This window comes from Pygoscelis adeliae, unplaced genomic scaffold, assembly GCF_000699105.1.
Source record: "Pygoscelis adeliae isolate BGI_AS28 unplaced genomic scaffold, ASM69910v1 Scaffold114, whole genome shotgun sequence".
NCBI classification, from domain to species: Eukaryota; Metazoa; Chordata; class Aves; order Sphenisciformes; family Spheniscidae; genus Pygoscelis; species Pygoscelis adeliae.
The window spans coordinates 97308-124253 of record NW_008824587.1 but is presented as its reverse complement, the minus strand read 5'-3'; the positions used below and the strand labels follow the sequence as shown (position 1 = coordinate 124253).

The following is a 26946-nucleotide window of genomic DNA, read 5'->3' as shown; positions in this document are numbered from 1 at the left end:
TTTACTGAAGTGTAGAATTGGACCTAGAGTCTTCCACAGAAGAAAACTGAAGCTTTTCTGTAATATTTTTATATAACAACAATACATAAACTGACCTCTTATACTACTAAGCACAGTAACAGGTCATATCCTGAACACTGTAATTTAGAAAGACCGGCAACGCATGGGAGAAGCAAGGCATCATCCTCTTTTCACAGAATGAAAATGGTAGCAGAAGGAAAACGTTTTGTCTAAAGGTCACTGAGTAAACTGGCTGAATCAGGAACAGAAATTGCATCTTTTATGTCTTAGTCCAGAGTTATTTTCACAAAACCAACTTTCCTGTAATGGTTTGATAGAGAAAGACATTGAAGTGAATTAGTGAATTCCACTGTATCTATGCTAGGGATATGGTTTTAGCTATTTCTGAAGAAACATTATTCTTGCTTGTGTATTTACACATTTTTAGTCAATTAAGACATTTCAGGGTACATGTGAAATAGAGCCACTTATAAACTAAAAGATCTGACCTTCTTTCTATCAGCAGATTTTATTTTCTTTTCTATGTTAGGACTGCTGTCACAGCACATTCAAGTTATTTGCCACTATTCTGCACTCAGTATTGTATTTTCTGTTGTAGTAAACACTCTTGCATTGCTTTCCTCTAAGTGGCTCTTAAAACCAATGTAGAACTATTCTGTGAGTCAAGCACTACCAGATCCTTCCCCTCCCTTCATGGAGGGACGTTTCACATTGTCATTTGTGGAATTTCCAACAGGGCCTATCCTAATCAACACGAGAAAGGTTAAAAGCTCTTAAGGATGAAGCAGATAAATAACTGGAAAAGCAAGAACAGAGGGCAGAGATCAAGGCACCTATAATATTTGCTTCACAAAACTGAACACAGTAGTTGAGGCTAGTTCTTCTTGAGCAAGATGAGAAATAGGAGTAAAAATAAATACTCCCCAACTACAGAAAAACAAAGTTAACATTTTGCTAATCTGAGCTGAGGTAACATTGACAAACATCACATTTAAAAGTCTCCCTCACATGTCTAACTCATCAAAAGCCGCATGGGCTAATGTAACAGACAAGAATTGATACTGAAGTTGGCAGATTGCCTGATGAAAGAATAAACCAAAAAGCCCTCTAGGAAAGAGAAAGGGTCTAATTCAATGTACTTTCAAAGGGCTTTGGCAGAATGATCCTGAATATGAATGCTGGGTCATTTTGACTGATGGAGAAAAAAAATTGTGTCAGCCTCCAAAATGAACCAGAGTAGAAAGATCAATCTCAGGAAAGCCACACATACGCGTTTATACACTCTCGGGCAGAAATAAGGCTTGGAATGAAGAGGTGGTGCTTGAGAAGCCTTTAAATAGCTGAAAACCTGACCAGACTTCCAAGTGATAGCAAAGGCATACAGGTCAACCTAAAGCTCTAGCCGTCAGCTCATAAAGTCAATTAGCAAATGGAAACCAAAATACTGATGCTACCATAGCTAGGTTTATTACGTGCTTATTTTTAGAAGCACTAAACTCACCCCATATAATGCAAAAGGCACTGACAACCCTGAGTAATGAATCCCTGTGGAATAGAATACAGTTACTCATACAAGCGGAAACTAAGATATGTTACAACAAGACTGAAGAACAGGCATTATTTTCTGATCAGTGATAGCTGCAGCACCAGTATTCTCCCATTCAGTCTCTCCATGTGTTTGTGCACCGAGTTCCTGACCCTCTTAAACCACCCGTCACACCAGCATAACCTTAGAATATGTATAGTGAGATAAACACAGTAATCAATGGCAAGAATGACTTTATCATCATCAAAATCTAGGATAATCATACTCTTGAGACATCTTTGCACTGTATATTTTCATATTTCCATTAAACATGACACAAATGTCGGGGACGTTATGAAACTGAATAAAAAATATCTGGAAAATAAATGGAATACAGCTGCACAGGTGATTTCCCAACTTTTTTTCCTTCTTTAAGGAAGTACAAAATTGCTCCTCAATATCAAGAAATTAAGAATAGCAGTAGGATTTGGAAAATGTCTTTGAAACATACAAAAGAGAAGCATTACTGAAAGGCCTGTAAGTAAAGACCCACATTCCTCTTGCAGTTTAGTGGACAAGGTTAGACCCATCGGTCACTACCACAGCAGGAGACATCTCCTAAAGAAGCTGCCACTTTAACACAAGTTACATTTAAGGCGGAAAGTACGTAAGTAGAATGTCCAGAAATTAATTTGTGTTTTTATTTAATATAGATCATATAGTCTCCTCCTAGAAACTATTAATTTTGTCCTATATCAGAGAAATAAATCATTTCAAGTGAGAAAGATGTGTAATCCACACAGTAGAAAAAATGGACCATCTTGTTTTGTGCAAGAAAAGAGTAAGATCTTTTGTGTAGTAAGTTCTACAAAACCTTGACTGGAATTTCTTCCTAACTACATAACACTTAGAGATAAAAAGTCAAACTGACATACATTAATATTTACAGGGTGCTCTCTGAACAGGGTGACATGAGGCAGTGTTTGCATGCTGATCTTGCAAAAATTTGCGAGAAACTACATTGGGGTTCCTCCTGTTCAGAAAATTAATCATATTTGACATTTGCTAGAGCCACAGAATCCAAAAGGAGAGACTCATACCTGACATATTTTAGAAAGAAGAAAAAAATAATCAGATCACCACAAATAAATTTCAAGGCTGAATTAAAATAGAAAAACACTCAAGTGGTATGTACAGAGAATAGCACCCAAGAACAGACAAACTAGCAATGAAACAGCAATACCATAATAGGTAATAAAACAAAAGCACTCATTTTTGTGGGCACAATGAATTGATTGTTTTTGTAACAGCCATAGATTAAATTACATTTCATTTCCAAAGCGTTTCAATTCTTTCTTCTGTCAATGGCTATTTCAGTGCTGAATAAAAGTCATTATATATTACTTAGGGGGCTGTACCTTCATCATCTCTAGCAACTAAAAAGCAAATTTTATTCCATGAGCAACTCATATTTCTAATGACAAGCATGTCATAATACTTTGCTTTCTTTGTCAAAAGAATAAAATGCTTATATTCTGTCTTGCAATATGTAAGAAACTAGGCATGTAAATGCAAGAGATCATACTGGGACACAATAAACAACAGCAACAAAAATATAAAGAAGTCTCTTATTATCGCTGGATTAATTAGCATTAATAAACTAGGGCACAAATATTTTTGACAGGACAGGAAAGCAGGTCATTAACATTGATGGGATGATATAAATGATCTTCCTACGACATTTAGAGCAGACCCGCTCCAAATGATACTCACGGCTTGCAATTATACCACCACTCAAATAGTTCACATCTAACATCCAGTGGAGAATATACAGTATTTGCATACAGGACTGAGACTCCTTTTTGCTCCTCAAATCTAATGCAATTTTAAGAAGAATAAATTGCTAATAATTAAACAAACATGAAACTAAAACCTTTTACTACTATAAAAATTCAAAATTAGGCACAGAAAACCCAGAAGTTTGCAAAGCCTTTTAAAATGGATTTTCTGTTGGAGGCACAACATAAACAATGATTTGCATCAGTGATTATCTTAATTAAACTGCTGTTTACATAAGTAACGTTGATTTACTTTAAATGTTGTTCGGTGTCATTAGACCATTCATTTAACTGTGCAAATTTCCTTTAGCTCCCACCTTCTCCCACCTTCAGCAGTCTGTGAACAGCACCCCTGCTGCAAGAAGTAAATCCAGAGCAAATTTAATACTATACAAGCTTTAGACAAGTTTCTTTGTAGAAACATTACAGAGCACAGTTCAGCCCCTTACCCTGTACTAGTGTGTGATAAGGATTTCACTCTTCAAGTCGGTGTAGCCAAGCTTTCTGATCATGTTGCCTATTACAGACTTGAATAAAAATGCATACTGTGATCCTGTGAAGGGACATGTGCCACCCATGCTATACACGATGCTTTGAATATGTTAAGTAAAAAGAAACTACATTCCCTCCCCCTCTTTTTCTTTTTTTTTTTTTACATTAGATTTCTCACTCGAGGAGGAAAGCTCCCTCCTGATGATACAGTGACCAGCTGGCTAATCTGGTACTGAAGGTCTTCACTAGATCATAAATTCAAGTCAAAAGAGCTACCATTGCTGGGGGGGGAAAAGAAAAAAAGTACGCTGGAAAAACCACCACGATAATTCTGAAATTAGCAGTGACAGATGTTCAGAACAGAAATCAAGATTACTGGCCATCACTACCCCCTGAATTCACTCTGTAGTAATGCTAGAAGAAAGTAAGCTTTGTTTGGTAATATTAAACAGATTTACAGAGGAGTTTAAAATTCTATCTTTCCAAGAAAACAGCTCAGCCACAAACGATTGCATTTGTTCCAGTGTGTCATCAGCCTGGATGATTGCAGTGATCTACTCAAGCCTCAAAATCCATGAGAACAGTACTGCCACACAAACAAAAGCCAAGAGTTAGTATCTTCCGTATTATTTTATTAAATGTTTTAATTTCTTAATTATGAGTGAAACTTGAGTTCCAAATTAAGGATGCCTAAGGAAAATAGGACTACTCTAGGAACCAAAGCTAGGGCAACAAAGGCTCTACATTCTGGCTCCTGCAAAATTCCACCGGGGGGTGGGGAGGGGAAGTCAGTCTGAAACCCTCTTTTTATAACCATGCATTTTTAGCTGGATTTTTTTTTTTTTTAAAGATCAAAAAAGTAAAACAAAACACACACCATATAGCTGATTAGCTGCCTTCTTTAATTTCAGAAAGGGCTACCCAGGCTCTACGTGGTCAGGCAGAGCCAGACACCACTCACCCTCTGGGTTACAGACTGGCTTGAAAACACTCTAACAAAGTAACCACGGAGCCACTTTCAGATTCTCCTCTTGAGAGTCTCCGAGCCATTGACACACATCACCACCCTGCAGAGCAGTCCATGGCTCCAAAGCTTCTATTAATAGTTGCTCGGAAACTCTGCTGTCATCCCACTTGGGCTACAATTGCGCTAACGTAGAAGATTCAGAAGCAGCAAGGAAATGAATGCAGCAAAGCAGGACATTGACCTTTATAGGGATACCTACTGCCTTCAGAATCTTGACATGCAGAATAGGTCTTCTGCACACGAGGTATATGGGATTTGTCCGGCAGCGCTTGCATAACGTCAGGGAAAAGCAGGCGCTGTGCAGTACCCACCCTGTTCATCCCTCCCAAAAGCCTCACGTGTGCCTGTGTCACTTTTTATTCTATTTTAATTCCTTATGTTCTTTGCATCACGGAATAACACAAAGCCTTCCCTCATCTCTACAACAGAAGATATTTCCTCTATTAAAAAAAAAAATCTTTGCATGAATTTAAAGTTTCTGTTTAAACAGTTACATGCACAAAATATTAACCACATACCTCAGTACTTAAATGGCCAGGACAAATTCTTAAAACTAAGAAAAGATCAGTCATACTGTGGAACAATAGCCACTAAGTATGTTTAAGTACGTTCATTTGAACTCATATCACTGCAGATTTCCAATGACTAATTATTGGCAGTGCCAAGATAATTACTAGTGATTGGTGCATGTAAAGACTGGAATTGTGCTGGAAAAATTAACAGATATGTATGGCATGATAAACTGATCTTATACAACTTAGCTGTTATTTCAATATTATATGTCACGTGAAAAGGAGGGGGAAAAAAAAATCAAAACTCCATAAAGATGAGGCAAAATTAAACGAAAAAAAATTCTGAGCTATTAATCTTTCCTGATAAAGTACTTCAGGATGACTTCTAAAACTCACTTTCATTTAGATGCTTCATTTATTTTCATCTAGGAGATAATTAGAGGGAAATCAAATCCATCTCCACAGCAGAATATTTACCTGAGATACAGCTCAGACTTCTCAGTATTTCCCCTGTGTGTTCAAACTCAGTGTTACATGTATCATTAAAACTTTACTTAGATTAATGTCCATTACTTAATTAGCATCAAAACTAGAGTCTACAGTGTTTGCTGCTGGTTAGCTGTCAGAACAGGAATTCTTTCACTTTTTTTTTTTCTATTAATAGGCCAAATTTTGCTTTCCCTGCTGCCAGGCGCAATTAGACTAGAAAAAGCATTACAATGGGTAGGTAAACTACTGTCCAGCTTTCTATTTCCAGTCAATTATTTAGTTATTATCTTTGTCCTGCAAACAGAGGAATGATGCCATTTCTCTGCAGTTGCTGGTAGGAGTGTTTGGAGAGGGAACATGGGAGCACACATTAGAACTGGTTGAAATGCACTGAAACAAGTGAGAGGCAGGACACAAAGCGAAAGCATTGCAAAACCTTTGCTAGCGAAGGCAAGGCAAAAGCAACTGGTGCTCAGTTTCTCTCTCAAATGCTTTTATTTTGGTGTAAATCTCCATAGGTGATCAGAATGAAGTCCTTTACTTGAAGCTCACAGTAAGATCACGTCTCTCTCAAGAAGTTCCATGCACCATCCCCAGTTCAATAAAAAGTACTTGGAAGTAGAAGGGGTAAGTCTCAGCTGAACAGGTGGGCAGTTGTCACACATGAGTTCCTGTATATCCACACAAAAAGTTATCAGAATATTGCCCTTTGCAGCAAGGAACAGGATTGACTTACGGTGAAGACACATCAGCAAGATGCTCTGTTAACCAGATTATCCTGAAAAAACAGCTGCATCACTGATGAATTCTTGCTGTGAAGAGCCAATGGTTTATCTCATCACTGATAATTTAAACCTGTTATAAATTATTTAATACCCAAAATGTATCAGAGAAGAATCCTCAGCTGAATGAGTGTTACACACACACCAGAGTTCTTCAGGAATTTATTTGTAATTATCATTCACCTTTTTTTCCATATCTGATATGTAGTTAATGAATGCCTGACATAACTTCAGCAATAAAAAAAAAGACATGACTACATAATTACAGGTTAAAAAATTATCTTCCTTCAGCTCCATGCACTGAAGTAATTTTAAGGATGAAGGTTAAGTACAGGCAACACACATACCTTGCTTTGCAAGATATTCTGTATACTGACCACAGCAACCCCTATGTGTGGGGCACTGCCTCTGAAAGAATAGTTTGATCTTGTAGTAATATTACAATAAAACAGAACTTTTAAGTATTATCAGTCATGTCTTGTTCACGGGACTCTCTGTCTACAAAAGGACAGCAGTTTGCCCTTGAAATCATTGTAGAACATGAATAACATTTAAGCTTGCCACTAAGTGCCAAGAGAAGAACAAAATCTATATTCTAGTTTGGAGGCAGGCCTATAAGCAAGAATTTCTAGGGACAAAAAAAAAAATCTCCCTTTTATGTCTCCAAGGAACTGCTTAAAACAAGATATTTAATCAGAAAAGAAGATGTTATTTCTCTCAGCCTGATCCCACCACAAGCATTTCTGTGCAAGCTGCTTCAGGCAGTTCCTCTCATTTCTAGATCATAGATTTAACTACGTTTATTATCACAGATCAAGGAAGCAATTTCTAAATACAATATTCATACTTTTCAGCTCCAGCAGGGCAATTCTTTCAGAGTAATTTGTGACTTACAAGCAAATTAATACACAAATTTACATCTCATGACTGTTTTGAATAAAAAAAGAGGCCTCAAGTAAAAGTACAAATGAATAAACCTGAGTTACTAAATTGTCTGCACCAGTTCTGAATCAAAGGTAAGATATTCCAGGGGAACTGACAAAGCTTGATCTACTGTCAGTTTGTGGACCTTTTCAATTCCTTGAGCTAGAGCCCTTGCATGGCTCCTTACACACTGCTGCCATTCCTATAAGAAAGGAGCATGTGAAGTGGTCAGTGCTGAGCTGTGAGAATGCCATTTGGTGGACTTGCTGCTACTAAACAGAAATATAATGAAATGTTTTTTTCCCTGATCTTCCCCTGGCAGATCCACAAATCCAACTACTCTTTTTGTACCACGCCACCAAGTAATATCCTACAAGCTTTTCTGAAAGAGTTAACACTGTGGATGTAAAAGGAGTCACACAGACAGTTGGAAACTCATTGTCCTGGATAAACTAACATAATTGGGAAAAAATGTTTGACTTTTATAATTATTGCAAGGCATTGATAAAAAAAAAATTGAAGTCAACACACTTACTGGACATCTTTTCTCTTTTTTTTCTGAGGGTCCACTAGACGAAGAGTATCTCTGATAACAGCTACTTTCACTTCTTCATCAACAGGGCTTGGGACATTTTCAAATACTCCAGGAGAAAGCTTTAAATTACAAAGGGATACAATTATTCAGAACTAAGGATTATATATTCCACATTTGCTCAAACTTCATGCATATCATATGTTTTAAATACACAATGATAGATTACAAAATACCTCTTATAGAATACACAAATACCTTAACATTTTCAGTATGGTATTACAACAATTTTTGGCAAGTTTCTCTAGTAAACTGAAATATTAAAAAAGAGATTGCTGCCAATGTTACCATTTATATTATGTATACAAACATGAAAAAATTATTAGCAATCCCCTAAACACTATTAAGTCAACTGCAGGGGATGATGAATAAATGTATTTATGACAAAGATGATGGAGAGCTTTCACAATTCCAATAAGTCATATTTCCAGTGTACAAGATTAGCAATGATTTCAAAGCAGAAAATTACAGAGAACCTTGGAGATTTCATATTAACAGACAGTTTTCATCTTTCAAACAAGGAAAAAGACCAGAAAACCAAACCTAAACAATTTAATTCCAGTATCACTATCAGGTTGAAAGATCTTACCTCTTGCTCATGTTCTATTCTCATGCTGGGGTTTGCATTTACTTCTAGTAACATGGGCTTCAAGTTTTTCATCAGGAGAATGTCAAACCCTAAAATCTGTGCATAACAAGCAATGTGTTACTTCCATTCTACTCACGGTGTTCTTCTAGAGAACGCAACAGTCATCCAAATGTCAACATTCAGGAGAAAGAAACATTTGAAGGACAAAAGAGAAATAAACTGAGAAATATATTATATTGCTGAATAATTACTGAAACCATTTGTCTTTGATACTAATGACTACTTTCACACTACCCCCCTCTCTAAATACGGCATCTGTCAACATGGGCACCTATGACAAGTGGGTCTTAAGATTGCTATCATAATAGCTGCGTTAGGAAGCTGCAAAGCTTCATAGTGGTAACATCTAGAAGATGGAAACTGGAGTGAATACTGCTGCTAATGATTGATGCCCATTTGAAATTCTCCATATATGTTTATGGCTAGTAGTAACATAGGTCAGGAGGCTGAGATTTGCAAGGTAAAACTTGGGTGAGGAGAACCTAAGGTCTGAGCTCACGCAATGCTATCCAGTGGATGCACTACATCCAACCAGTGATCAGCAACATAACTAGAAAAAGCTTTTAGAAAAGAAATTAAACATCCAGAAAATTAATCCATGCATAGAAATAACTGCATTCCTGGCAGAAATTCCAACCTACCTGGAAGCAAGTTGGCCCAGGCTTTCCTGCTGGTATGTCAGACTGATAGTAAACTTTCAGTTCTGGTGTCAGTGCAATAATTGTTTTAATCACCAGTGAAATTATATCTGACCACAGCTTTTTGACATCAGCTCCTCTGGAAGACAGTCTGCACAGAATGCTTGAAAAAGTCCTCTTGCTGCCAGTGTTTACATTGTCGGAATGGATGAAATTCCCGCTATGGATATTTAGTGAATAGTTGGTTAAGTGCATAAAAACCTGGTGCAAATTTTTTAGAGTGGGTTCTTGATAGGGCTCTGTACAAAATCTGGAAAGTCCATCTTTGGCTATATAAATCTCTAAGGGTTCTAAAGATTTCAGTAAGACATAAAGACGAATATCAAATTTCAGTTTGTCAACAAGCAGTGGTTTGCAAATATATTCCTGGACAACAGCTGGCCGGCTCTGGATGCTTCCCGTCAGTCTGATGTCACTTGGGTCTTTAATGAGGTAGATTCCATCCCCCTGGCACCCTCCATCAGGTTTTACAATAAAAGTGGGCTTCCAGGATGGATCACTGTCTTTCATCATGCGAACCTAGAATGAAAAGAATTACACTGAAAGACACTAATTGAGGGAGAAGGGCTGATACTATGAAAGCCAACAAACTGCATTCATAAACAAAAATAAATAAAAGTAACATGATCACATCACTATAGTAGTAAACACCGTGCAAAAAAGGTAGAAGATAAACAGTGCTGACAAGCACAAAGACAAACGAAAAAGCATGAATAGGGAATGATTAGCACAGATAAAAGGTCATTTTATTTAACAAGCCGTTGTAGAAATGATTTCAGGAACTTCTTTTTAATGTTATGTACCAATTTACAGAATGAAATGCTCTGTATCTCATGAGATCCATTTTATTAGTCACTAATATGTATGAAATTGCAAAGTTAAACTTTTGTGCTGCATTTTGAACAACTACTGACAAAGATAATCATTAACCTAAGGGAAGGCACCTTATTTATTGAGGTATGAATGCAGACAGACAATACTGGAAGAAGGAAGGATAAAGTAAAAATTTGGCACTGATAATACCTTTTTTCACCACTGAATATTTTCACAATCAGATACCCAGTGTTAGTAAAACTAGGGAATATTGAGCCATGTACAGATATTAAGTAAATACCACAAATTTACTAAACAAAGCATAGATTTTATGCCTCAGTTGCTACCTACCACCATTCCCCAAAATGAAAGGTTTTCTAAATCATACCAGAACTCCCTTCAGGCCTGGCATGCAATTACTACCTTTCTATCCAATGCAAGATAAAGAAAATTCTATCACGATTCAACAACTCTTCTCAGTGGCTTTGATTTGTATTAGGAAGATCTGTTCATAACACATGACAATTCAGATGCTTTCTTTAGATGTACCTAGCGTGAAGTCAGGAAAGCGAGGAAAGTTGGTGGAGAATTTGATGGTGTCTAGTACCAAATCAAAACCTTTGGATGAATCTACAAAGCACTCCATGCCTGGCCTGTCGTTTCCTCAAGCTAGTGCACATGTTCAATCTCTGTTCAGACGTTCACCGCTTCTGTGCTGGTTCAGTGTGAAACACAGTGCGCTCTAGCATACGAGCTCGCAAACAGCCAACACCAATATCTGTGCAGCATAATGCATTTTAATATGCAAAAATGCTTACAAAAGTCACTACACAAGATACATTTCACTTCTTTCACAGAGAAATGCTTCCAGTTTGCAGATTTCTTAAAAAGTTATGTCAAATACTCCTTACTGCTAACCAGTTACATTAATAGAATCATTCTGGAAAACACTTTTTTCCAAAAGACAAACATTGACAACTGAACTTACTATGTATGGGGTGATGGGAGATGCCCCTACCAGAAAGGAAATAGCAGGTAAGAATTTTTGACACCTACTAACACTCTGTGAGCATGTGTATAAAGATCATCAAGACACAGAAACAGCAAGAAAAAAGGGGGGGGGAAGGTTAGCAAACCAGTACCTTTCAGTATCAGTTTCTTTCCACTGTTTGTAGTGCCTTGCCATGAAAGATCTCTGTTTGTTAAAGTCAACTTTAATATTTTGTAAGAATGTTGCTGGAGGTATACAACCTATTTCTGTATTGTTTACAGCAGCGTGGACCTCGATACTCGTGTATCCACTTCCCTGGCTGCTTTGCAGATATCCATGAGTACAGTATAAGCCATTATACCCATATCTTGAGGGTTTTTCCACACTGTGTCCTAGATTCTTGGGGCGTATAAGGGAAATGGTTTACCACAAATAAAAATTATGGTAACAGTGATGGGGAAGTATCCGTGGTTTGTCAAAACCTAACTGTCCTACAGAATCCCAGATGTGGCCTTAGTAAGATGAAACACAAAAGTAAATTATAGAGAATTATAGGATTAGAGAGAGGTGTCTGCATCCTCACACAGAAAGTGAGAAGAATAAAAAGGAAAAAAAAAGTTCTAAAACTCGGATCTAAATCCAAATGTCTCAAATTCAAAATGCAGTTGAATCTGAACTTTTTGCTCAGTCCCACTGTCATTTCTACATACTGACATCAGCAGCTTGATTTCTGGGGCATAAACAGGGCTTGGCACCGTAACAGACAACAGCCTTTTATAGAAACTAGCTTCTGGGAAGCAACAGTAAATATCTTTGGTGGTTTTGGCTTCAACAAACTAATGGGAGTTACATAAAGAAGTAAAAATTAAAAAAAAAAAAAGAGAGAGGGAAACGCCCATTTTTCCTTCCTAAAGAATCAGTTATGTTATCTGTGAGAAAATCAGATAATCCCACCTGGAACAGACTGTTAATAGTTGGCAGTCCAAAACATGATTATTGTAATAAGGTTGTTTTGGCCTTTGACCATGTTAAACCGATACATCCATTTAGCAGGGAATGTCTGGAGGTTAATGTCATTCCCAACTGGATACAGTGAGTCAAAATTAAACATGGCACCAATAACTAATGGCTGGATTCAAATCTGCACTTTTGTAAATAGCATATATTCACTCAAAAATCCTCTCGCTCAAAAAAAAACCCAACCAAAAAACAACCAACTGATATAATTAGGGAATCTTTTTACATCAGATAAAAGAGCAATTACACCATCTAAATTGCCTACAATGCTCACATTCCCAAGAAGCAAACCTAGACTTTGCAAGCTTCAATGCATTTTATTTGAGGATGAAAAAAATCAGGAAGACAGTAAGTAGGTCACTGTAAGGGCCTGACAAATCTGCTGAATATCAGATATTTCATGTTACATGCATATCTCCCACTGCCTAAATAAATTTTAGTTTATTTATTACTTGTATAGCAAAAGAGAACTGCAGAGATTTGGATGCCTCAGTTAGTAGAAGTGAAATTGAGAAAGAAAGAAAGAAAGAAAGGAAGGAAGTCAGGAAGGATTTAGAGTTATCATAGATGAATTTTAAAAACTATTAATAAAATATGGCATGTTTTATAACATGTAGCAAGGAAAGAATATGAACATGTTTAAGCCAGTGAGTTAACATGTCTCAGCCTTCAGAAGCATAAGAGGAAAAAAGCAGCTACCTGAGGTACGGGCTGACTGAAGACCCATCTGCCGTCTCTCCAAATCCCGTCAGCACCAGTGGTGCTCACTGCTATCGGAAGCTGTTGGCAAGTGGAGTGTGAATGTAGTGATCCAACTGGCACATACCAAGAACAAAAAGAAAACCCAAGGGAAGTGGTATTAATTGGCAACTGGTTTGGAGGTCAAGGACTGAGCAAGCAGTGGAAAATGAACTGCCACATTACCCTCTTGGGCAGCCCTTTAAGTTCATGGTAAAGCAACAGGACCCTAGTGATGAAGCCTCTGTAGCTCCCCCAGCTCTATCGCTGTTCTCTGCATGTAGATAAAGTCCCTACGGGTGTAAATATAGTGGCACTGCATTCACAAATATTTAGGAGGAAAGACATTGTTAGAGCACAAATTGTAATGTATCAAAATGCAACTATAAAATCCAGGTTTCAATGAATAGATGCTGAAGGACTGTAGCTCACGAAACTCCTAACAGCACTGGCACAGGGAGCCCTAACAAAGAATGCAGCTAAAGAAAACGCAGCACGCAGGCTAACACGTCTATCAGCTACTCATGGGATTCAGAAGAATAAAGCACTTAAAATCTCTTCTTTTCAAAACAGAGGGATGCCACAGTACAGACCACTCTTTTCTTGCATTCACAGATTTTACGGCACCAGACCTGCAGCTGCTATTCTCTTCATTCAGCCAGACGTGCTGAACAAGTTGGTGATCTGGTTTTACACAGGCTTGCGGCTCACCGGCAACAACTAGAGATGGACTTTAAGAAGCCTGAGGATACAAGCTAACAAAGAAAAAACAGTCAGTTGCCACCATGAGCCCTGGCACTGCAGAATGAAAGAGAAGAAATTAGCACGCAGGAAAAGGCTGAGCACTGGTCAGATCATCATGATTTTCGGACAGCATCCTCTGCTGCAACTACATTAGGCTGCTGACCCACGTAAGAGGGACAACTCTGCTAGCGGTGACGTTCCTAAGGCCTGAAGTACTTTTGGCTCCATCCTATTCAGTTATTTATTTCATTGAGAATCACACTGCTAAAAGCCTTCCTACTAACTACAGCACAAATTCAAGATTAATTATTTAGACTAGGATTTTTCTCATGGACAAGTGTCACGCTAACTCTCTGAAAGATCCTTCTTCAAAATAGGTCACTTTGAGGGATAGAACGCCACAATGGAGATCAGGTTTACATAAACGATGTGTGGACAAATAGGTCCAAGTAGATCAGCAGGCCTAGATGTGCAAAGAAGGAAAGCAGGATTTATGCCCTAGTCTTTTTACAACTAAAGAATAATCTTCCCCTGACGTGACATTGCTCTGCATACTAGGGGATTCTCTCTGGTTCACACGTTGTTAAAGTCAGCATCCCAGAAAGATATTTGGTTAATCTTAAACCTCCACAACGAAACATACCCTACTATGGCTCTAGTTGTGCATATGAAGCGCCAATCACAGCCTACTAGGGCAGAAAGTAATAAAGAACCTCTGTGAAACCAGCCGGGGCAATCTGCCTCCCGTTCCCACGTCTGTTGTTCACGCCTCAGGCTCCTTCTGCTCTGCTACAGCAGTAGCTTTTCAAAAAAGATGCTGCTTTCTGGGGACTATTGTTAAAGATGCAACAGCAACCTGCTTCTGAAGTCCTGCATTTTCACAATCATTGGCCTCGTAGATCTCATACTTAACTCCTTCCATTTGGTTGGAAATGAAATCTTATTTTCTAGTCCATCAAAACTTACACATGGCAGATGAAGACAGGATGGTGGGGAAAGGGGGAATAGTAATCCAGAGCCAGTCTGTTTTTCAGCAGCTTGACTGTCTTGAAGAAAGCAGATGGTTTCTGGATCTTCAAGGAGATTCCTGACAGTCGTCTTCAAATTCTCCACAATCCCCTTAACTATGTTCTTTCAAATTCTCATTATGAGGAGGTTTCTCCAGACTTAGAAAAGTCAGTCATGTAGGAAAATTACTTCATATGAAGTGAGATATTTCTGTGTACTTAGCTTGACAAAAGGAAATTATCTTTAAAAATATGTTAACCATTTACAGTCAACAGCAAGAGGAGAATATGACATCTAATGGTATGAAATCTGATCCAGTTGCAGATTTGCCTTTCATGAGGAAGCACAGGCTGAATGAACATAGTGTTCTGAAAAATATGCACATAATGGGCCATAAGATTTGACAGCACAAAGACTAGAATATTCATGTCTATGCCTAAGAGGTATCCAAAAGCTGAAAACCTGATTAAACCACCAAAAATATGCTGTGCTGGAAATCAGATTCTTATTAAAAATTAATCATACTAGGCCTATTCATCACTCTCACAGACAACACAAAAAGAAGGCAGCATGAGAGCAATCAAGGCCCTGGTTTGAATCCCAAGCTAGTTACTTTTCAGAAATTGGAATTTCCTATTAGGAATAAATTCTTAGCACACAGATTCCAACAGATTCTTCTCTGTTAGTGAAGGGGTGATTACTGTAGCACCTGAGAGATTTCCTTATCTGTAACTCATCTTCTGTTACGGTGACACGTTAGTACAGAATGTTTTAGAAGGTAAAAAATAGGTGAATATTGAAAATAGGTAAATACGTATCTACTTAGTAAAATTAATTTTTAAGCCCTTGTTAAAAATACCTATCACCACTTCAATTTAATATGAATGACACTAAGGGAACTACCATTTTGTTGGTATTTCCCAATATGAAGCTCATGCCCAAACTTAGGAGTGCAGCTCTCCCATCGATTACTGGCTAATTAATATTAGATTAGCTGCAGTGTTTTCTACCTAGATTTAGGGATAGGAGAAAGTGGGAAAAGCTGACAGCATTTGATTTAGTTATTGATTGAAATGTATGATAAAAGTTCACAATCACGTCTACAGAAGTGAGGCACGGTAAGAATATTTGAGAGATAAATTGTTTTGAAATGTTGTAGTGCTTCAGGAGGAGGCAGCAAGATTGAAATTCTCAAGGAGTTTCTTCTTTCAGTAGTCATTTCTATTACAGGCAAAATATCATAGGTGTTCATTTCTCAGTCCAGCCCTTTGCAACAAAATCCTATACTACAAACAGCACCGAACCATCTTCTCACGTCTCACCTATACCTACACTGACACAGAATTTGTGACTTTTGGTAATTAACTATGCCCTAAAGGACTTGAATACTAGTAATAGTGAAGGTACAGCAACATGAATTTCAGCATGACACGTCTAGAGCTATCTACTTAGTAGCTGCAGGCCATGACAATACAGCTTTACTTCCAGAAGTACCAGAGATGGCTAAACCATCTTTTGCTCAGATAAACGTACACATGGCATTTGCATATTCAAGTGTATACCAGTTCCTATAGGGGTATGTCTAACATGCAGGCACTGCCAATGCTGTATTGTACTTGTTTGTGAATAAGCTGAAAATTCAGTCTCAGAGAGCTGACATTTTCAGCAGCGTTAGGGTCCCTTGGCTGTAAAGCCAACAAAACCACATATGAACAAATAAACAACAGAAAAGGCTGGAAAGCTCCTACTGAGACCTCATGAAACCGCAAGTGAAAAGTGTTCTGAACCATTTATGGTTCACAGTGGATTTGGAATTTTTTGCGTTGTATTTTTTCTTGTTTTGGAGGGGTTACATTACAAACTTGTGTTAAGTAGAACATAAACTCTTACAATATAAAATATAATGTTTGATAACAAGAACTATGCTTTTCTCAAACACAGATGGAAGAACATATGCAAAGGAAACTCCTAGGAGTGTGTTACTGGACATCTGTTATTCTTGGAACAAAAACCGAATCGTTTTCACTCCAGTAACCGTTCAACCAGGGAAAAGTATTTATTTGCAGTGCCACCTGCTGACAGCGTGAGGGTCTGTGCATTTAACCCGATGTACAGACCACATTGCTACGCGCTGCTCAGTTAATCAGTGCCTTGCAACTGAGAGAGGCACGATTCCCAAAAGAGTCATCGCTAGAACCCCAGTGCACCATTTTGAAAGTTTACTTCCAAGTTATTTGCACTTATCTACCTGTCATTGCTAAACTGATTGGATAATTTACACTCTTTTTACAAACTGGTCTTACACCTAAAGCAATAAGGCTGAAGTACTGTTGGGATTTTATTCATTTTTACTGTTAACTAGCAGTGCCATGGCAGTGACCCAGCACACTTGAAAAGTATATTTTAAAAGATGTTCATGGATTTAATTGGATTGTGGATATGGTAATTATCTAAAAAGTAACACATAGTATAGAAGTCTATTAAAGTCCATACCTTTTTCTCTCACTTTTCCAAGCAGAGGATACTGTAGAATACAAGAATGCACTGGGCCAGTCAGACAGGGTTAAAACAAACACATACAGTATTTTTAAAAATATTTGCAATAACAGAACCAAACACCAACACACAGCATCACTTTTTTTCAAAAAAGCTGAAAAAGAATGGCATTTTATTACATTCTGAATATGTAAACAAAGCAACAGTCTGACAGGAGATTCAAACAAATAATTACTCAGGAAGATGTGAGTATATTTAACAATGCACAATACAAAATGCTCTTTTGAAGGATTTGGATAGAATAGGCCGGATAGACTAAAAAGACTTCAGTGACAATGAACCTGGTGAAGTACCACACTCCACACACTGTACTGGAACCTCCTCAGCCCTTTTAAACTCTGTAGAATATGCAGGGAAAGGGCTAATGGTTCTACCATGTTTAATTTTCAGACATCTCTTCTGGCATTGCAGAGAAGCATAACTGTTTTTGAGTTTATTCTAGAACTTAACAAACAAAAGCAGTTCATCCAGGCTATGTCTGATCTCAGGCAAACTGAAAAAGATGTCATCCACAGCACCCAAGTGTGATTTTAAATAATCTGGTAGGTATGAAAAACTAAAGAATGGCATGGCAACAATATCCAACAAGTTATACTATTCTGAGAGTAAAAGTAATCTACCTCAGCCACAAAGAGGGGAAATTCTTCTGGCAGAATCCAGGATCGAGGATAGAAGTTATATTCAAGAGGAAATAGATCTTGCATTGTTCGCACTGCCCGACTCAGTGTAATTTTACGTACCATCTCCGTCATGCCTAGGAAAAGAACAGACAGTGTCTAAATGTGATGAAAAATCCGCACTGAAGTCTCATCCTAAAAGTAAATTGTTGTATCTTTACTTACCCTACCGGTAAGGTACTCTAGTCATTGCTTTCAATAAAGCTGAAAACCTTTTAAAATTTAAAATCTGACAAAATATTTGTAGCATTCCCCTGCCATATTTCATATTGTATGTATTACTGTATCATACTAGAAAAAAAATATCAAAAATACAGCTCAGAATAATAGAGGGAAAGCTTTAGTCAAATAGTAACTACTGTCTTTGCCATAATCCAAAACTATTCCGTAGCCTGCTATCGTTCCAGGAATAGGTAAAAATGTCATCTAAATATAATCAACCACTTTGTGTTTACTTTGCATACATTTAAGTAACTACGTCAGAAAGAACAGGTTATTTTGTGAGCAGCCAAACTTAGCTGCTTTCCTGCAGCTTTGAATCTCATGCTTAGATCATGCCATGTCCAGACCTGAGAGCGCTCCGGTAGAAGCTTTTCCCAAGATCGGGGCATTCAGGGTTACTCTTGTGTTGTTTATATGCTTTCAGATATTACAGTTTATAAGGTTCATGCTGCAGCTTCTTTCTCAGTGAGAACATAATCTGCGGGCTTCTTCCCTACATGGTCAGCAAATTTCCACAAAACCTGCAGCAACTCAGCAGTCTGTGACTGCAAACCTCTGTCGAGTGTGGTTAGTTTTGGCCAGGAGGTTCCAGAGGTACAAGGAGGACAGAAAGTGACAGGGAACAACACACACACATTTGCTGAAGTCTTATTTCCATCAGGAACATGACTAAAAAGCTATTTTTATGGAAAAGTTTCTAAGTCTTCCTGACGACCAACCCTTTCAGACTCTTTGAATCTCTCACAAGTAACTAAGCAAAGCATCAAGATCTCTTCTTCAAGAGAAAGAATTCAGTAAAACCCAGCATTAGGTTAGCACAACATTCCTGGAAATCAAGTCTAGTTCTGAAGGGCTCTGGTTTTGACTACTATGCAGGCCACTTACCACGTAGGAGCCAGAATACAGCGAGGGTAACATTCATCTAACAGATTTAAACCGCCAGAAAACTACATCATCTGATACTTGAATGTGAACTTCCCACAGACAGGAGAAAGTCAGAGTAAATAAAGCATAAAGCTTGATATCGGAGGGTTCTTACTCTCACAGCATACTAACAGCAGCAATAAATCTGAAGTAAAGGGCTTAGATAAGTCAATACCTAAGCTCTTAGCTCTTATTTGGAGAGATCTCAACAGGGATTAAATGAGAAAAAAGGGAGCTTAAAAAAGTAAAGGAGTCATCATAAGATGAGGGCTGACATGAACTCTTCAATATTAAAAAATCCATTTGAGGAACTCCGCTTTGAGCTTCTCCCTGAGATAAGCCAGAGTACGAAACAAAACAGGTTCTTTCCACTTTGAATCAAAACCAAATCCAAAGACACAGCACTGCTATCAATGCTAGATAACAGACAATAATTGCATACTTCACTTAAGTTATAGCCTAACACTCTTATTTTTCCTAAATTCATACATATGAAGTATTCTTTTCATCAAAACCACTTTCTCTCCAAAACAAATTTCAGTTCAGAAATTGTTCAAGACACCCATTCTGATATTCTTACCCCCTAAGCAGAAATCACCTACCAAAAATGGTAACATGCTAAAAATACTATCAGCTGATTAGGTAGATAATTCACGTTAAAAAACAGTAAACCACATAAACAGTTAAAATAATCATGGTTTTAAAGCATTTGTTTAGAAACATAAGTGAGGTACCTGGAAACTTGTTGACTTGACCTGAGAATATATCATTATCATGAAATGATACCCCATGCCAATAGATATCGCATGGCAAGCGTCTGCCAAAAGGAAACTGGAAAAGAGACAGGAGACAAGTTTTGAAGCAAACTGGCAATACCCATTCATTCCTTACTTTACTAAACGCTCATATTAAGCATAAACTAGTCAAGACCAATCTTCTGACTGTCAAAAGAAAACATGCTCTGTATTTTGGTTGCAAACTAAGAATATTTTGATCAGTTCAAGACTCTATAAAGTTCAAGATGTTAACAAACCGTGAAAGGTTTCTAGAAACTAAAAACAAATGACTGAGAGGCATGATCTGTACTGAGGAACTCCGAGCTTGTTATCAACCACAATTAAGGCATGGCTCATTTGTAATTTAAAATACTATTACAGGGAATAAAATTTCATTAAGAAGCACTTAATTCCGGCACATGAAGGCACAGCAATAGCAAGTGCTACAGCTGGGAAGTAAACAAACTCTGACAGTGTTTTGGGTTGGGTTTTTTTTTCCCCTCCCCAGTTTAAGGGGTGATAAGCAACCATCAAAGGAAAAAAGCACTAGAGATCATGGAGGAATTGTCATTACTGGCAGTTACTAAATCAACTTCTATTCTTAAAAAGATCACCATTTCATGCCGAGAGGCTCATGGCTTGTATTTGTGCTCCTCCTCTGCAGCTTGGTAACCCAAATCCCTTTCCCAGATTGCACCCGTACCCGCGGTGGCCCTTTACCCCCCCAACCATGTGGCATCTCCAAGTGCTCCCAGCCTAGCATGAGCAGGAAACATTTCTACTCCCTAGAACTTTATTTCAAGGAATACATGTAGTTAGTAATATTGTTGTAAATTAATAGTAAGTTGTAACTGCAAAGCACTTTCTGAGCAAGCTGATTTACATTGGTGTCCAAGCTGCAATGAATTTAAAATGGATATTCAAAGCAAGATATTTAAGTGAAATAACTATATTATTCATTTATATATATTCAGTTATATTTATTAATTTATACAGTATTAATTCCTTCCTGGTACTAATAGACTGTAATTAAAAGAAAGGCTTACAATTTAATTAATCGTTTGTTGAGCATATATATTTCAACTATTAAAGACTAAGGCAATTATTTCAACAATATTAAGTATTCCAACAACTTAAGAGCTTCTCTTCCCATTCACACAAGATTTCACTACAAATTGGAAAACTGTATAGTTTGTTTTCTATTATCAAAAAGATCAACCTTTTTTTAAGCAGTCTGAAGAGCGCTGAAACAGTGCTGCCAATTACTGATAGGAACAGTTTCTAATAGTAGTAAAGTAGTTTAAAAAAAAAAAAAAAAAAGGAAAAAGCTACCAGCAGTAAGAACAAAAGCCCCATGAATTAGCAGCACCAACAATCCAAAGCAAAAAAATTACTAAGTTAAAAATCAAACATTTATAACCCATGTTATAATAATAATAAATAATTAGTTTTGTGTAAAAAAGGTAGTTTTTTCCACACTTGTTCTCTTAGACACAGTCCCATTTATCAATCAAAAAACACGTTTTATCTGCAACTCCATGTAGATGCCTTTTAAATACCATATGGAATACATTCACAGGAATCTCTTCTATTATTAGGCTACATCTTTTTCAAATAAATATGCAATATTTCTGACCACAGCATTTTTAGGACACATTTGTATTAAATATCTATCACCCTCATCACCCGACAACTTCAGTACCATTTACTTATTGAAAGAACCACAGTATTTTGCAGAAACTACTTGTTCTGTACTCCAAATGTAATTTTTCTTGCTTTAAAGCATTGCTTTAAGCACTGGATTTTTTTTTTCCCAATGTGACAGAAAAAAGAATCTCATAAAGCTTTTGAGTGAATTACTTTATTTGCTACTTTAATTAAAATTTCAGTTTCCTCAGTAAATAGCCTTGAAAAATTAATTTTAAATGCTAATTGAGCAATGCATCCTTTCTCTGTTTCCTTACTCACAGGGATGAGATACCCAATTTAACAGAGACAGTGGATTCTTCACTTATTTCATTATTATTCAGCCTGCAAAATCTGTTTTTGTACAAGTGAAAATTAATTCTGTTAGGCTCTGAAAGACAATCAGTGGCCTTAACCTCTCTCCACAGGTATATCCAGAATACAGATGCAGTATTAGGTCTCAGAGCGTCCTTCCCACTAAAACCTGAACCATTTATTTATTTATTTATTAAATGAAATTTAAATGAAAGGAATGAAATTTGCATTTATATAACACCTTTCATCTACAGAGGATATCTAAGCACTTTATAAACACTGCACAGAAATCATTTCAGAACAGATGAAGAGTGAGCAGCTCTGGACCGGAAAATGGAAGCATCGCACCCCCACATCAGCGATTCAGATAGCACCACAACTTTCCTGCTCCTGACAAATCAAGATTATTTGGATTTATCCAACAACGGGATCAAACTCACCTCCTGAACGAGCTGGGAAGGACTCTTTATCGTCCGCACTATACTCCTACATAAGAATATTGTTTGGAAAGGAACAAACAAGTTTGATTATTTGGCTCCCTCTGGCAGTGCCAGGCAGATATAAATTAATCTTATTGTGGTAGAAGAGGCCTTTCCGTCACCTCCCCAGCTCCCGGTGCAGGGGACTAGCCAAAAGAAAGGTGGATGCTTGAAGCAGTCCTCTGTTCCCGTAACAACTTCTGTCTACAGCTACCCGGCCTCAGGTGGAATAGCCCCGGGTCTGCACTAACTGATGCCAAAGCCAAGGTGCTCACAGCCTGGGGACCTGGGGTGCCCACAGCTGCGAGGGACGGAGGTTGTAAGCGTGGCTGGAGCCGTCCTTGCTGCTGTGCCCATCCTGGGCAGAAAACCCGAGAGTCTGGTCCTAGGATCGGTCACTGCAAACAACTTTCAGGTGGCAATTGATTCACTAATTCTTTGAAGAATTTATTTAAAATCTTTTTTATTCAGAGTTGGGAGGCATTTGTCAGAACAAAAAAATAAAAAAACCAGGAGCCACAAAGAGAACAGAGTTGTTTTCACAACTTTGACACAATTAAGAATCAATCACAGTCAAATTGGTCTGACAGGTCATTTCTACCTTTTGACTGGAAGCCAATAATTTAAATTGTCTCACGGGTCACATCAGTCTGTTCCATCATGTTTAATGACAAGTTAAATGACTCTTGTCTTCTAGTCAGCTTTTCCCAGCGTAAAATTTCAAACTAGTTCTACGCCTCCATGCAGCTACTGAACAGCGAGACAAATGAAACACTTAATGCTGGGATATTTGATGCCCGAGACATCTGCTTCTTCCATTTTCCTGGTAATTGAAAGCTAGCCGAAGAAATAATTTATTAAGCGATGAATAAACTCAGGATGCAAGCTCAATTTGTGCCCATTATTTCATTTGGCATATCATGTTCATTTAAAGAATCTGACACACTAAATCAGATAGTCCAATCTAGTGATGGGAGTAATTGCTTCACTGGCATGCACATTAAAATTCTGCAATGCTTTTTAAAAGGTCCACCCCTGTGCGTTACCCCAGACAGGGCTATCATGGTTGATAATTTAATTTACTCAAAATTCCACAGCTGAAAAAAAAAAAGGAGGGTTTTTTTCTGTCTTTTGCTTCCAATAACAGAATCTCAATAGTCAAATTGCTCTCTCTCGAACTCTTTCACCTCTTCCTCATATATCAGTGCCATAGAATAAACTGCTTACCAATATTAGCCCTGTGTAGAATATTATTCCTTTTTTTTTTTGTCTTATAGTGGCATTCACCATATGTTAATTTACTAGAATGAACCACTACCACGTGGACAACTCTAATCACACATTGCGTTATGTCTTACTTTGACAAGTTATCAGGGAGCATATTGCAATAATAGATTATTACTGAAACAAAGCTCGTCCAGCAAGTCAGGGTAACTACAGCAAGGAGATTTCAGAACGTACAACTTAAAACAAAAAACAAACCAAACCAAACGCCTATGTGACACTGCAACAATGCTATCCATTAGATAGAAAAAGTTATCGATAAAAAGAAGCCCACTTTAAAAAGCCTATTATGATATCTCTTGCCCAACAAAATATTCAAGCCAACACATCCAGCAGCAAACAGAGAACAGAAACAAAACAAAAGCAGCAATGGGAAAAAATGTAAAAGAAGTGGTGAAGGAGAAGAAGGATCAAATATACTAAATCAAAGCCCAAAATGCAATCACCTTGAAAAGTATTATACAAGGGACAACAGTAGAATAACAGCCCCTGAAACATCAGTATTTAAAATATATGCATTTCATTACTACTACTAAGTTTTTTTCCGCATTATTTTTATGGATCCTACAAGAAACAACATATGTGTTCCCTCTGCTGGTCCTGCTGTAACAGTGAAACTACTTCCAAGGCTCTTTGGCCATCAATGATAGTTGTTTAAACAAATACTTCAGTGCTATTTTCCTAAACATTTGAAAGGGAGAGCTTTCAAAATTATATGCAACTTGAATAAAAGAGTTTTCCCTAGATTTCTCTTCTTAACGTTGTTTATTTTTCTCTTCAGATCTAGACAAGATCTTGCCTACTGATTCCCTGTCTACTGAAGTCTGCTAGCTTGAAGTCAACAGTTTGTCTTGCTCCCATCCTAGAAGACTTTCCTCTTCTTATTTTCCCCAATGTAAACAGTACTAGCTAAGAGTCATAGCTAATGTTAGTTCCCCCAAAAAACTAACATAAGAAAACCAAATTTGACATATATACATTGATGAGAAAATACTTTCTTAACAAAAAATAATGTCACATTCATACATATTAACCTCTATTATAATAAGCTGAAAAATTTACAGAAATACATTACAGTGACTTGCTTACAAGGAATGAATTACTAGCCACCTAGACAGTACGGTCAAATGGCACAAAACTCTGTATTTGGTCTCTTCTTTATTAAGAGTATGAAATGGCCAGAAGGGGAAGCAACAGACTAAATGAAAAATACTGGCTGAACTAACGGATAGAGGAGAAAGGATATTGAGGGAGACGGTAAACAAGGAAAGATGAAGCAAAGCCAAAAGCGATTGCTGTTGTGGGATGCAGAGCAGGAAGGAGAACGCTGATAATGCAGCGCAGATATTCAAGAGAGGAACAAGAGCACATGAAACAAGTAATTTGTAGGACAGAATACCAAGCGCGGAGAATCCAGGGGATAAGATATGCAAAACAGTAAAAGCTTAGGAAACAGAAAAGCCAAAATTAACCGGTAAGTATGGCTCATTACCAACATAATCTGTGAGGCTAACTTAAATCAGTAATTCAGAAACACTCACTGGAATGGCACCAGGCACTCTGAACATAAAACTCAGCCATAAGAACAAAGAAATTAAGCATGAAGTCCCCCTTGCTCTGTGTGTCACCGAGTAAAACACGGAGCGAGGCTGCTGACAGACACTCCACAGGTGCACTGAACAGTAAAACAAGTAAGTGTAAGAGGTTTTAATTTCACACCTCTGGCATTTCGTTACTATTTTGCCGTAAGAGCAGGAGTTAAGAACTGGAGCTTTTGTGCAATGACATTTTGAAATTCTCCCGCTGGATTTAAATAACAAAAATCTTGAAATAAAATTTTATGAAGACAGAGAATGAGAAGGCATTACTCTTCCTGGCAAGGAGCATATATGTCTTCGTGATATTAGGCATTTAGGACACTATGAATAAACACAGGTAGTATTTACTGCCACTCAATCCTCCAGAAAATAAATCTGTAGCATTTAACTCAGGTTAGGAACAACACAGAACATACTATCTACCCCAAGTCTATACAAATTTTGTTAAAAAGCATCAGGTGCGCAGAAATATTAGTGTCTTGTGAGCGGGCATCCCAAAGGCAGCTTTGTAACATGGAGCTGCTGCACCCTAGCTCTGCACATGAATAAACAGTTCATCCTCAGGTTTTATCCTTCCACTTTATGTCCCCTCCAGCTTCCCTCTTCCAAACGGATTATAAGTACCCTTTCTCTTACAGAAGTTCCTCAGAAAGCTCCTAGAAGCCATCTCAACTTCTGTAAAGCCATTTATAAAGTTATTATGGAAAGAAAAGTCTTTACAACTTGAGAACAATTTAGCATCTATAACAACATATGTATTAGAAATCTCTTCAGGATTTAAATAAGGAGTTCCAAAGCATCAGTTTTATGCCAGCTCCCATATTGTCATGACTCCAGTTCAGCATAGACAGGTAGACACTGAACTCCTCACAAAGCACAGAGAAAACATATGACTCAAGCTGTAGGAAAAAAAAAAAAAGCCATACCTTCTCTACATACAATAATTTAGAAGGCTAAAGCCTGTAACGCATGCTTTATTAGGTGGTTTAATATCATTTCATTCATACACAATGCTATGACATGCCTTCAAGATAATCTGTGATGCAGAGGCTTTGCCATCGGATCAGACAGCTGATCCGTCAGGTCATACTTTTTTGTCCACTGTCATGAGCCTTATTTCACATACCCATACTATGAGGGAAGGGTGAAAGGAAAGAAATGCAAATTGACACAACGTGCCAAACATTTCTACATAGGGGCAGGTTTCTTTCTTGCCCTTTCTAGTGATCAGTTTAAGCTTTGAAGCATAATATCCGATTACCCCTACTTTGGCTTGCATAACTGGCAATGGCAGTCCTGATCGTGAGTCAGATCAGCCTCCAGATTTGACATCTAATTAGGAATAACCCCAACGTCGAGATGACACCAGCCGGGACGAGCCCCCGGCTACAGGCGCCCGCTTTGGCGCTGGTTCAGGGAGGCAGGAGGAGGAGGAGGAGGAGGAGGAGGAGCTTTGCCGGCGGCAGACCCCAAGGCAATGGAGGGGAGGTTTCCCCAGCACCGCCGGCAGAGCAGCGGGAGGAGCGGAGGGGAAGGCCGGAGCTGGGGCCACCGCTAGGCCGGGCGCGG

The 26946-nt window shown here is 37.9% G+C and overlaps 2 protein-coding genes across 2 annotated transcripts in view; one reads left to right on the top strand and one right to left on the bottom strand.

Moving 5' to 3' along the window:
• The window catches only part of TTLL11 (tubulin tyrosine ligase-like family, member 11), a 49737-nt gene extending 26178 nt beyond the window's left edge, over window positions 1-23559 (bottom strand). Inside the window, exons 1-6 of the mRNA XM_009322127.1 lie at window positions 23542-23559; window positions 19974-20070; window positions 18037-18170; window positions 9493-10068; window positions 8792-8887; window positions 8146-8264 (exon numbers count right to left, since the gene is read on the bottom strand). Of these exons, the coding sequence (XP_009320402.1) occupies window positions 8146-8264; window positions 8792-8887; window positions 9493-10068; window positions 18037-18170; window positions 19974-20070; window positions 23542-23559 (1040 nt within the window). The remainder of the gene's footprint in view (window positions 1-8145; window positions 8265-8791; window positions 8888-9492; window positions 10069-18036; window positions 18171-19973; window positions 20071-23541) is intronic.
• A 3105-nt stretch (window positions 23560-26664) lies between these two features.
• Window positions 26665-26946, top strand: part of LOC103915318 — a 47561-nt gene continuing 47279 nt past the window's right edge. Inside the window, exon 1 of the mRNA XM_009322126.1 lies at window positions 26665-26679. Coding sequence (XP_009320401.1) covers window positions 26665-26679 — 15 coding nt within the window. The remainder of the gene's footprint in view (window positions 26680-26946) is intronic.